Source organism: Acinonyx jubatus, chromosome D1 (assembly GCF_027475565.1).
Source record: "Acinonyx jubatus isolate Ajub_Pintada_27869175 chromosome D1, VMU_Ajub_asm_v1.0, whole genome shotgun sequence".
Taxonomy (NCBI): domain Eukaryota; kingdom Metazoa; phylum Chordata; class Mammalia; order Carnivora; family Felidae; genus Acinonyx; species Acinonyx jubatus.
The window spans coordinates 84,103,346-84,116,301 of record NC_069390.1 but is presented as its reverse complement, the minus strand read 5'-3'; the positions used below and the strand labels follow the sequence as shown (position 1 = coordinate 84,116,301).

The 12,956-nt window shown below is 44.6% G+C and overlaps 1 protein-coding gene across 6 annotated transcripts in view; it reads right to left on the bottom strand.

Moving 5' to 3' along the window:
* The window catches only part of OPCML (opioid binding protein/cell adhesion molecule like), a 1,060,877-nt gene that overhangs the window by 490,205 nt on the left and 557,716 nt on the right, over window positions 1-12,956 (bottom strand). For 2 of the 6 annotated variants that reach the window (XM_027036942.2, XM_027036944.2), the window contains exon 1: window positions 11,035-11,702. In XM_027036942.2, the coding sequence (XP_026892743.1) occupies window positions 11,035-11,201 (167 nt within the window). In that variant the 5' untranslated portion in view covers window positions 11,202-11,702. The other 4 variants (XM_027036948.2, XM_027036945.2, XM_027036947.2 and 1 more) reach the window with 4 other exon arrangements.

Sequence of the window (12,956 nt, the reverse complement as noted above, 5' to 3'; positions counted from 1 at the left end):
TAAAAATTTTAAGGGACACCTGGGTGGTTCAGTTGGTTAAACTCTTGATTTCGGCTCAGGTCATGACCTGAGTTTGTAAGATCAAGGCCCAAGATGGGCTCTGCACTGACAGCATGGAGCCTGCTTGGGATTCTCACTCTCCCTCTCTCTCTGCTGCCCCCACTTTTGTGCTTCCTCTCTCTCTGTCTCTCTCTCTCTCTCAAAATAAACATTTAAAAAATATACAAAAATAAAACAAAAAAATAAAATAAACAAAATTGTTAATTCAGTAACTTATTTTTTAATGTAATGCTACTGTTTATTGTGAACATACTACATGCCAGACTTTAAGTTCTTACAAACTTGATACCATGTATGCCTCCCTAACATCACAGTGAAGTGGGTACAGAGTCCTCTTTGTTAAATAAGGAAATTGGGTCTTAGAGAAACTTAGTCATTTCCAACCATATAGACCCAATACACACCAGAGCTGGGGTTAGAAATGAACCTTTTTCACTGTAAAATCTGTGTTTATAAACCTTTTGATAGGGGTTATGCTTATGCTTTACTTTATATTTCACTAAGTGCCTCTGACTAGCTAATTATAAATGAGGTATATAATCAAGAACAACCTGTAAACCGGTCCTGCTGTACCTATCCAGGCAGGCAGACCTATGGGCTCCTGAGACATTCATGGATGTCACAGTGAGAACTTATCACAGAAACAGCTGTACTTCAAATGGCTGGGAAAATGGGTCCATAAATCCCTTCATTCTAAAATGCCTCATGCAATTTTAGATTACTCACATTGGCTTTTCTAGCCCCTAAAGTTTGCAGATATACTTCCAGAATGTGCTGGATATACTTCATGTCTTTTGTAATTGTGATAAAAAGGGAGGAGCAAGGCACACCTCCCTTGCAACGGATCAGAATTTCCTGCCAGTGCCTTTAAGAATATTGTTGAAATCGGTGAATACTGCAATTATAACAAGCAGGAGGAGACAGGACAAGTTAAATACCAACTATCTAGGGAGAGGTCATTATCTCAACTAGGATTCAAATGTCAGAATCTCTGGTTGTAATTTCAGTGACTTCCCAATTACCTCAAAATGGGTGAGAATATCTTCATTAGAAAAAGTAGATGTGTGTGTGTGTGTGTGTGTGTGCATATGTGTGCAGGTGGAGAAAGAGACAGATAGAGATAAAGGACAAATATTTACCTTTTTAACAAAACGGAGCAACTACTACATGTTAGGTATTGTACTGGACACTGGGGATACAAAAACCAAGAGTGCATATTAATGTTTTGAGCAAAAGACATGGAGAAAGCAGTAAAAACAACAAGGGGAAGAGGAATATTTTCAGATGGCACAGAAAGCACAACAAAATACAAAGGTGAATACCATTATTCCCTTCTCTTTCTTACACAGTGTCTTATAGAATATACCTCCACGTGAGCACAGCCACTCCCATAAAACACCTGACTGATTGAATCCTCTTGTGTAAGAGAAGCTGGCTCTGCCTTTTATCCATCGTGGGAAGTTCCAAACAGTGACCAGGAGACCTTATGCTGTGATGGCATCAATCACAACCCATCCCAGTCAAAGTGGACAAATAGCTCATATGACAATCCATATCTGAGAAAGACTGAGATAAATGGTTTAACTGCACAGGAGCAAGTGTGACTTGGCCTAGACTTCACATGCTACGTGCACTGAGATGGTCTCCAAAATGGACATTTGGGTGGGTGGGCAAACGGTAAGCATTGCAAAGTCTGTGAACACCTAGGCTTCTAGGAGTAGGGTCAAGGGTAGACCTGGTCTCTCAGAGAAGAGGTCCTGGCAAGACGGCAGGACTTCAAATCACCCAGGGCCTATGGTAGGTACAACGCAGAGTAATAAGATATGGACTAAAAACTCAGTAACAAGAAGGGAATCAACAGCTACAGAACAGGTGAGAAACCAGGTTCAGAAAGAGCTGGATCCTAGCAGCAAGTGAGAATCTAAGCCCTATGTAGCTCTTTGCCTTGATTTAGCATGGGCACTGGACACCTGTGTGTGTGGTCCTATGTCCTGGACAGAGGGGATGGAGGCATTCACACACCAGATATTAAGCAGATGAGGCTGGTAATTCTTGATTCTTATCTACCACTTTCTTTCTCCTTCTTTTGTCTACCTCTGACTACTAGGTAATTCCACTTTAGGCTGTTTCTTTGTTTGTTTTGTTTTGTTTTGTTTTCTCACAACTACACACTATCCCTTCCTCTTTAGTTCTGTGTCTTCCTTCAACTCTTAGCTGACACCTTGGGAAAATTTCCCTCATGTTCTCTTCTTTCCATTTTTGTCTTTCATTTCCTATATGTATCTTCCTTTCTTCATCTATATTTATGAAAAAATCCAATCATCAGAGAAGTGGCAAATGTATACATGTACTTGAATTCAATAAGATGAAAGCTATACATCTTAAAATTGAATTTGGCACAACAGAAACAAGACAAACTCAAAAACTTTTGAAAGTATTCAGAAATATCTTTGAGAAAATGTTTCCATATTATCTTCCTCTCATTATGCCTACTTTTCTTCAGCATTGGCATTCGTGATAAATAGAAAATTGTCATATTCATTTTTTTTTCTCATTTTTGTGTAATTAGTTCTTCTAAAATAACATTGTTTTCTATTATTCTTCATTGCTAGTATATCTTATTTTGGATAATTATGAGTTAAATAATCTTCTGTGGGCTAGTCAGAAAACTTAGCAACCACTTAAAACATTCTTTGTTCCCATTATGCAGTGGAAACTTGGTTAATCGAGATGCCATAAATTTTCATATCCACTGAAAATGTTTAATATTCAAAACGAATTTTTAAACATTTTATTGATCAGCACTTTTATGGGAAGCCAGGTCAAGTCCTTCAGCATCTCTTTGATTTAAGCAAAATGTGCAATCTCCAGGGAAGAGGAGGCCAAAAGGGGTCACATGATTTCCTCCAGGGTATGAATCAGAGGCAAGGTGAGTACAAAGCTTGTGGTTCTCTGTTTTCACAGCTGAATGGTTTAAACTAAAATATAAGGATGGGGACAGGGAATTGTGAAATGACATGTATTTTAGGATTTAGAAAAATAACTTCTCTTCATTCTATACTTCAATATAAATCACTCATTTCCTCACGGTTTTCAAGAAATGCTCTGGCATTGGTGAACTCTTGTCAACAATTACCTGCTCACTTTGTCTTAGTTTGCAGGGTCCTTGGAGACACTGGCATACTGTGGGGTGTCATGCAACAGGACAGTACAACCCGTAGGACAGCTTCAAAGTGAAGACCACCAGTGATTGGCTTGATAGTACCCTGGACCCTCCTGGCAGCTGTCTCTTTGTGAACTGTTTGCATCTTGCATCAAGTCCTGCCCCAGACAACAGACTCACATGCAAGTGAGGGGAGGTGAGCAGCAGAAAGCAAAGACCACTAAGGTAGATCAACACACAGCCCTGAACTGAAACACAGATTTCCTGACCTTTTGTCAGGCTCAGGTCTGGGGCACAGAAAGGGTGCTTTTTTTTTTCTTTTTTTTTCCTGCTGCAGCACATGGAAACTTTCTCTGTTCTCTATACCTGGGTGTGGGTTCCTCTAAAACTGAGAAGAAGAAAAAGGTCTTCCTGGAGCAAATACAGACACATAATAACCATGTGACCAAAAGCAAGTGATTTAACTCTTCTAAACCTCAGCTTCTGAGGCTGTATATAGGGATAATAATTATTCTGAAAATCACATGAAACAATAAATAATTGGCCTGGCCTCTGACACACACTTAATCATGGATAATAGAGTGTGTTTGTTTTAGGGGCGCCTGGCTCAGTCGGTTGAGCATCCGACTCCGGCTCAGGTCATGATCTCACAGTCTGTGGGTTTGAGCCCCGCGTCGGGCTCTGTGCTGACAGCTCAGAGTCTGGAGCCTGTTTCAGATTCTGTGTCTCCCTCTTTCCCTGACCCTCCCCTGTTCATGCTCTCTCTCTGTCTCAAAAATAAATAAACTTTAAAAAAAATTAAAAAATAAATAAATAAATAAAATAAAAGCTCCCCTGACTTGCCAAATTTATTAAAGGGTCTGTGGTATGATCCTGCAGGGAGAGTGACATAAGGCTCAAACATGTCCCATCTCTAACCTTCTCTACCAAGGAAATGACACACGGATTGAGGCAGGGTAAGTGCTGAGCTGCAGAGATATTACAAATTCAATTTTCACATCTTAAAAAAGATACACCAGGGTACAAAGAACTGCAGGAAGGTGCCATTTACTGGGAGGTGGGAAGGGACTGATAATGCAGCCTCTCCCCCAGTGCCCACCCCATGCCGGCATTCTCTCCAATTCAACTAGACCCACCATCAGAAACAGCAACTCCCTGCAGGGAAAATAATAAACAAATAAACAAATCTGAAATGAACTGGTGCTCTCTTGTCTGAATTTTAAAACATCAAAAAAGATTAATACTTGGTTCCTAACTTAATAGACAATGCAAATTTCCACTGGCCCTAAAGATGTCTTGGTCCATAATTCCCTCTTATCTCAGGACTGTGAAGACTATTTCCCACTAATAAGTAATTTTCAAAGTCCTCCCTTGGGAAGGTCAAATAAGACCTATTTGGCTCCTCCTCTCACTACCAGACCCCATTAGATCTATAGCACATGTCTGCCAGTGCTGTTGTCTTCCCCAGCACCCTCAGACCCACCACAAAGTAAGCATGGTCAGCAGGCCAAGGGCACAGTCCCTTTTCAGAAGCTGGAAGGAAAGAACAGACTGAAACTGAACCTAACAGCCAAATTTACCTAAAAGCAAAAAAAAAAAAAAAAAAAAAAAAAAAAAAGAACAAAAAGGCTTATGACAAGAGGTGTTGAGTTTTCCACAGCAATCCAGAAAGCCAACGGAGCATATATCATGAACACTTTAAAACTTCCTTCCCCTGCTTTGACATTCAGAACCTGGTGTATGTGTTGGGAGAAGCACACAGATTCCAACCAATCAGTGACTTCAAAGAGTCAGGGAGCATCAGCAACCAGGCAGCCCTGCGACCCCCAACCCCAGCCTGCTGACCCCTGCAGCCTTGCCCCAGTGCTGACACACCAACTTCCAGGTTAGAATCCCTGTCTGCTCCCTACTACCTCCTGCTCTGTGTATCTCCTCACGACTCCAGCAAGGCAATTCTCAGCAGACACAGCCTCACTTCTAAATATATGAGTCTACTGCCCCTTAGACCATTCCTCTCAAGGTTAGAGTGGGAGAGAGCCAAAGCATAAGAGACTCTTAAAAACTGAGAACAAACTGAGGGTTGATGGGGGATGGGAGGGAGGGGAGGGTGGGTGATGGGTATTGAGGAGGGCACCTTTTGGGATGAGCACTGGGTGTTGTATGGAAACCAATTTGACAATAAATTTCATATATTGAAAAAAAAATTTAATGTTTATTTATTTTTGAGACAGAGAGAGACAGAGCATGAATGGGGGAGGGTCATTCAAACCGTGAGATCATGACCTGAGCCAAAGTCAGAAGCTCAACCGACTGAGCCACCCAGGCGCCCCAACGATTTTTTAGTTCAAACTCCACAGCAGGCTCTGTGCTGACAGCTCAGAGCCTGGAACCTGCTCCGGATTCTGTGTCTCCTTCTCTCTTTGCCCCTCCCCTCCTCAAAAATAAATAAACATTTTTTAAAAAGATTAAAAAAAAAAGAAAAAGAACATTCCTCTCAATCCTACTGCCTTGTTCAGCGTCTTGCCCTCAGGGATAGTTGGGCCTTTTGCATAGTTTCAGATCAGACTGAGAGCACTGGTGGATTCAGGTGCCCCTTCTGGAAAGGGACTTAAGCAGAATCCAAAATCCCCTGAGCCCTCCAAGATCTCTAACCAACTGCTGTTCCTGAGTGCCCCAGCGTCATCTTCTGAAAAGAACGGAACCATGTATATATGGGCACTTCATTGCTGTAGAGGTAATAATACATGATAATAGATTGAGTCCCATTAAAAAGGATTCAAGCATTCAAACAATACTTTTTTTTAAGGTTTTTATTTTTGACAGAGAGACAGAGTGTGCTAGCAAGGGAGGGGCAGGGAGAGAGGGAGACACAGATTCTGAAGCAGGCTCTAGGCTCTGAGCTGTCAGCACAGAGCCTGATATGGGGCTCGAACTCACAAACCACGAGATCATGACCTGAGCTGAAGTCGGAGTCTTAACTGACTCAGCCACCCCGGTGCCCCCAAACAATACTTATTTGTTAATCTTTTGTATCCATCATGATATCTGTACTTGGTACATAACACATGGCTCGTAACCTCCAGGAGCTCCCCGTCTAACTGTGCCCACACCTAAATGATAGGCTCATGGTGTATATCTGCTAGAACAGAGATACTTAGCAAATGGTATTGGAACTGAAGGTAATTCTTGTCCTCAAGGGTAAAGCAGGATGCTGAGGGGAAGTGGGAAGAAACTAGCACATTTTAAATGTTTGTACATATGTGGGGGGAGAGGGTGGAAGGGGGAGAAGGCAGAGCACATGAAACTGTAAAAGACTGAGAGTATTATGGGTTGTTATTGAGGAGTCCCATGTAGCACCAGTGAAAACCTGGGTGTATACATTGCTTTGTAGTTAGAATAATACCATATACTTCATCTCACCTGACGTCACACACTGAGCAGACATTGCTTCTAGATATACACCGTTGGACCGAAGTGCTCAAAATCATGTAGCTATTGAGGGCAGAATAAGAATCAAACCCAGGTATTCAGGCCCTTGAACTCAGTGCCTCTTTTAAAGCACTAACACAGCCCGGGAGTGGTGACGTACATGCATGCATGTGGGAGACACTTAAGTAGAGGTAGGGTCCCTGGAAAACCACTTGTTCAGATGCTCTGGGGGCAGGAAAGGAAAGAGAAGTGGTTCTTGACTCTGGTTTCCCACTAGAAATAATGGAGGAGATTTTTTAAATCTCACAAGTCCACTCCTAGCTTAACTCCAGAGACTTTGATTTCATTGGTCTGGAAGGCTGGTGGTAGAATTTTTTTAAAGCATCCCAGGAAACTCCAGTGTGCAGCTCAGGGCAGCATCACCATATGCGGGGTTCCTTACAGACCAGTACGTGCTTCAGTGTCCTTTTATGTCTTCATTTCCCCAGACCAATAGTGAAGACTCTGCATTTACCCATGACCTTATTCAGCTTGGGCAACTTAAATACTGCAATGTGCACAAGTCGTGCACCTATTTCCAACAATAGAGTGGCTGCTTTGAGTTTTCTAATTTTCACAAAGAGAAAAGCCACTAAGGGTGAGTGCAAAATAGAGAAAAACACCAAGGCATACAACAGTGCATTGTCCTTGGGAGTTTGACTGCCCCAGTTGCTTGGGCAAAATCCTGCTGCTCAGATTATTCCTTGGCAGTAGTTAACCTTCAAATACTTGGTTCCAAATGGATTAGCTCAGAACACCAAATGAAAATGTAGGGACATTTTAGAAAAGAATTATGAAGCATAATTCCAGATCAGAAAGCCTGGATCAGCAAAAATGATAATCCTGCCATATAATACACATACATACATACATACATACATACATACAGTATGTTAGTGGAAGTTTTGCCATTAGTGCACCAGTTTGTTACAGCAGCAAGCCCTACCTCCATCCTACTTAAGCTCCTCACAATACTCCTGTATACAGATGATGTGGTTCAACTAAGTAACTAAAACAAATTTAGAGGAGATTGAGACCCAGGAAGAAAGCACATCTTGGTATCATCCATGTAACTGAAATGGCTTAATAGGACCCAACTGACCACACTGAGCATCCTGGACTCCTTTCCTGATGTGGGCACTGATTCAGATGTAGGACTTCTAGATACTTGTCATATCTAATCTAATGGAAAGGCACAGAACATTTTTAACCCAACAGCAGATAATTGTAATGAAATGATTCTGGCCAAGAGGGCCCATTTGTAATAATGAATTCAAATCAGATTCATAGAAGCTATAATTCAGCCATAGTGAATACCACCTTCATTTTCCATATCATCTCTCTTCCAAGAAGGCAAAATTACTCAATATTCAAATAATTATTTTTACTTTTCAAGCAGCCCTGTGAAGTAGTTATGAGGAAGATAATATTGCCTCACTTATAGAAAATGAGTTTTATCCACGTTCAAAACTTCAGTGTGATCTCTGGCACATCACTTCCTAATGTCCTTCAATACAATCAAAGATCTATCAAAACAAAACTGGTATCTCCAAGGAAGGAAATCATCCTTCTCTGAGCCTTGCTATTTCTAATTGGAAAATTCAAACAGGGACCCAGTTTTCTCCACTCCTTTGCTTTTCTACTAGGTCTTTAGCCTCCTACGTGACTTCATTCAAGATTTATAAAGAGACTTGGGATATTTTGATCCAGGGCAGCCACATACGAAAAGACTTTGTCTGGCTGAAGGCCTGGGAATCATTCGATTTTTTTTTCAATAACTCTTGCACATTTGATGCATTCAGAACGCTAAATTTCCAAACCCTGCATTCCCAAGGGAACATCTTTAAGGAGACTGAAGTGTGACCATACTTACAATTTTTTAAGAGAAAAATACAACACAAAATAAAACATGATACATTTATCTGGAGTTGAGGCTAAGGACTTCCTGAGACTAGAAGCCAGGACTCCCCCTCTGAGTACTGACAAATAAATTTTCCATTGACATGGGCACCCAGCTGCTAGCCAATAAAGCAGAAGTGCACACAAATCTGGAGAGGGATTGGGACCCCCAGAAAACTTCAGGAGATTTGTATGTTGTTTTAAGAAACATTCTGACAGGAGTGAAATCAAAACCTTAAAAAATCAGAAATTAATAAAAATTAAATGATGAAGACAAAAAAGGGAGAAGAGAACGCATTATAGGCAAAAGCATGTAATTTGGAGTCACCTGATAAAAATGAAGATTAAAGTAATAAGAGAGAAGAACACAAGAGGCAAAAGGAAGAGAATATAAAGAGATTACAATGTGGACAATATGCTGAATCTCTCTATTTCAGAGCAAATTATACAGAGGAGGAGAGGCAAAATCAACACAAGCCGTATTTACTTTTTAAAAACTAAAGCATGCAATCAGGTAACAGATAACAGTTATACTCGCACATGTAAGGTTTTTTTTTTCCTCCACAAAGCACAAAAAGCAACTATTCAGCTTTTCCCATTTTTATTCCCATTCCCATTACGGAGCCCAGCTGCTGAACATTTGAATTGAAGATCAGGAAACCAGGCCAGCAGCTAATAAAAAAAAAAAAAAAAAAAAAAAGGTAGAGCAAAGCTGGCCCTCTGCTGGTGGAATAGTCCTACTGCATCCCAGAAAGCAGAAAGCTGGAGTTTTTTTTAAGTTTCTGCATTAACTTTCAGGGGCAGGAAAGGGACAGAAGATTTGGAAGATTCAGTAAGGAGGCCTTATTCGGTGCTATGCCTCTTTGCTCCCAATACTAGATTAGAAGATAAAGACAGGTGGGTGGCAGCATCGACATCCCCTCACATCTGCTAACATTTACCAACATTTCCATGGTTAATGCGTATTGTAGCCCATGTATTATTCTTATCTTTGAGTCGACAGGTGTGTTGCAAATGTGCATCCCACAAGTTAATTCTTAGGGATTCGGCTCCTGAAACTTCTTGGGACACTGAATCAGACATTGCACTCTAGTCTGGGACAGGCTGAGGAGTGCCCACATGGCTTGAAGGGTTTCCCCTCCTGCTATTAAGGAGGGGAGTCTTTCCCTAGCCTCCCTTTTTCTCTCTTCTTTCAGGGCCCCCAGGGCACCAGGAGACAGGACTGCAAAGCCTGTTCTCTTCCTCAAAAGAAGCTGCAGGTAAGAATCTCCCAAAGTGGCAAGAATCCAACCTTAACCTGGAGTTTAGGGAAGAATAGCCAGTGTCCCAAGAGGTCTCTTCTTTCTTTACCCAGGAAGCAGCTTGTCCAGATACAGAAAGAGTTCAACCAGGAAAGCCTAAGGAACAAGAAGGAAGCCCCATCCCCAGTTGTTCCTTGGAGAAGCCAGGCTTCTCAGCTGCAGAATCTGGGACAGCATGTTTTATTTTCACCATAACCATCAAAGTCATAGACAGGGCAAACACATTCAGCCTGTGTACACTGTGAGCCAGAGTTAAGCTGGGACGTCCCTGAATCTGTCTCCCAGGACCAGAACTGCCTCATTAAAGGGATAAAAGATGATATCTGCTGAGCTGGTGGAAAGTGGTGGCTGCATTTTTATTAAAGTCTCTGCTGCAGCGGGCCCAGTCCCCAAAGGTTCATATTCCAAGAATCTCCACCCCTCTGCCTGGAGCATGTAAGTGATTCTCTGTAACTCATTAAGGTAAAACAAAAAGCTTTCTATTGTGCTTTTCACACAGGAGTGATGTCGTTGCATAAAAGCTACATGTTTCTGCTCCTTGGCCCGAGCCTGCAAAGATAAAACTGCCCTCATAATTTATAATAGGGGTCCCAGGAGCACCACACACGGTTGACATGGATGGATGCATCTTGAGCAGACTCATAAAGGGCCATGGCCCAGCACTGGCAATTCCAGAGCCTGACATTTTGGTATCTCTCTGGTAGGAGCAAGCCATCCCATCTGGAAGACTATCTTGCTTTATCACATACCTTCTGGTCTGTGAGAGAGCCACCAAAGCTCTCAGTGATCTTAGACTAACCCCCACTACTGCAATTGGCAGGGCTCTCACGTTCTCACCTTGGTGCCAGGGCAAAAGTGAATCTAGCCATGTCATTGCCCCATAGATACGTGGAGTCCCAAGAACCGACCTCACTGTCCTGGATCCCATCCTGGACCAGAAAAGCCAGAACAAATGATAAACATGTCCAGGAAAATAGGTGTTGGCAGGCACAGTCTTCAAGTGGACAACTCTTGGGGCTGCAGAAAGGCCCTTCACACGCCCAATTCCCCACCCAAACCTATGCTTTCTTCCTGTATGGCTGGCCCCTACCCACATCCTCACATCCAAGGGGCTCAGTCCCCCACTGAAGTACAGCTCCCTACCTGAGGGTGGCGCTCTCCCCCTGCCGGACCGTCACGTTGTCCATAGCTTTGGGGAAGGTGGCATCTCCGCTGCGCACGGGCACTCCTGTGGGTACAAGGAACAGCAGCCTGAGAGACACGACCACGAGGCACTTCCAGGGCAGGAACAGGTACCCACAGACCCCCATCCTCGACAGCCACAACTTCCCAGAACTCCAGCAGAGGCACGGTCCTTGTCCCCCGCCCCGCACACCAGCGGGTCTCTGGCGGTGATGTGGGGAGACGGAAAGGGGATGGAGCAAGCCAGAAGCAGAGAGGGGGAAGGAGGAGAAACGAGTCCAGGCTCTCCGGAGTCTAATGATTCTTCCTCAAATCCTGCCTCAGCTTTCCAGCCTAGCAGAACCAGATGCCCCCTCCTGCATCCAAAAAGAGCTTTCTTGACGCTCCCCTGGGGAAGAGGGAGGCAGCCGGGAAGGGAGAGGAAGAAGGAAGGTGCAGGGATGAAGGTCACAGATTGCTCTTTCTCTGCCTCTCTCTTCAAGATGCTACTTTAAGATTCAGTTGGGCACGTTCTGCAGAGGTCTGGCATCAAAAGTTTATAACCCAAAGAAGCAAGGCAAGTGTCTCTGACATAAAAGAGATGTCCTAAAAGCTGCCGCTTCAAGGAGAGGAGAAAATGTTTTATTAGCTCACACACATGTATAGATGTATTTATAGACCAGCCCGAGTCTCGAATCTGGAACCCAAAGGCGGCAAAAAGTTCCAGCGTGGGGACCGGCGGCCGTCTCAGCCCGAGGATCCGTCGGTGCTGTGGGCGTCCTCCACCGCAGCCCGGGCGGCGACTGGTGGCCAGCCCGGCCCGCGTCGCCAGCCCGCGGAGCGCCGCCCGGCGCAGGCTCCGGGCTCACGGGGAGCTGGCGGACGGCGCCCCCGCCTCCTCCGGGGACGTGGCACGGGACGCGGGGACGCGCGGACGCCACGCTCAGAGGCCGCCCCTGGCCTCCGCGCCGCCTTCCTCCCGGGAGCAGTCCAGAAGCGCGCGGGCCCCGACCGCCTGGGTTGTCATGGCAGCAGCTCCATCACTGACCGCCACTTTCTCCTGGGCCGGCGCCGAGCGAGCGAGCGGGCGGACTGCGCGCTCATCCCGGCGGGTGGGCGCGAGGCGCGGGGCTCCGGGCGCGGGCGCCCACCTTAACCCCTGCCGCGCCCACACGGGCTGTATCGCGGAGCGGCGGGAGGCAGGTGCAGCAGCCGGCTCCGCTCTCCCCCTGACACTCAAGCTAGCCGAGAGGATGCCGCGCCCCTCTCGGTGGCTTCTCCTGCAAGGGGCGGAGTGGGGGGGTGGGGGCAGGGGAGGGGAGTGAGGGAAGAGAGAGTTCAGTAGCGGGGGGGGGGGGGCAGGGGGGAGCAGCAAATGAAAAATTGATGCTCGCACCTTCCCTCCCCGTGCTCAAGCAGAAGTTGGCAGACCCTGCCCTGGAGAACTGAACATCATTTCCTAGGAGGTAGCTAAACTGGTGCGTGCGTGTTCGCCACTGTCGCTGTTTGCCACCCCGCCAAGCTGCATACAGTACTATGGCAGAGCTCCCCGAAGCTTTTGTAAAAAGATGAAGTACGCTCTCTGCTCAGATGACCCACCTCTGAGCTATGCCTGGCTCCAGACTCTGCCTCCCAAACTGGCAATTCTGAATTTCTTCTTACTGTACAACATACAGAATGGTCCACAACCTACTCCATGCTTATTATTCAAGTATTTTATTGTAAAAAAAAAAAAAAAAAAAAAAAAAATAAGAGATAGAAAAACACATGGAAATCCTAAAAAGTATTAGAGTTGATTTTCAGAAACTCTATGGCTTTATGCTCTCAACATGAATTGGCCCCATAATGGTATTGGGAGGGGACTTGGTGGATAGGCTATCCTGAAGGCCAACTTATCAGTTTCT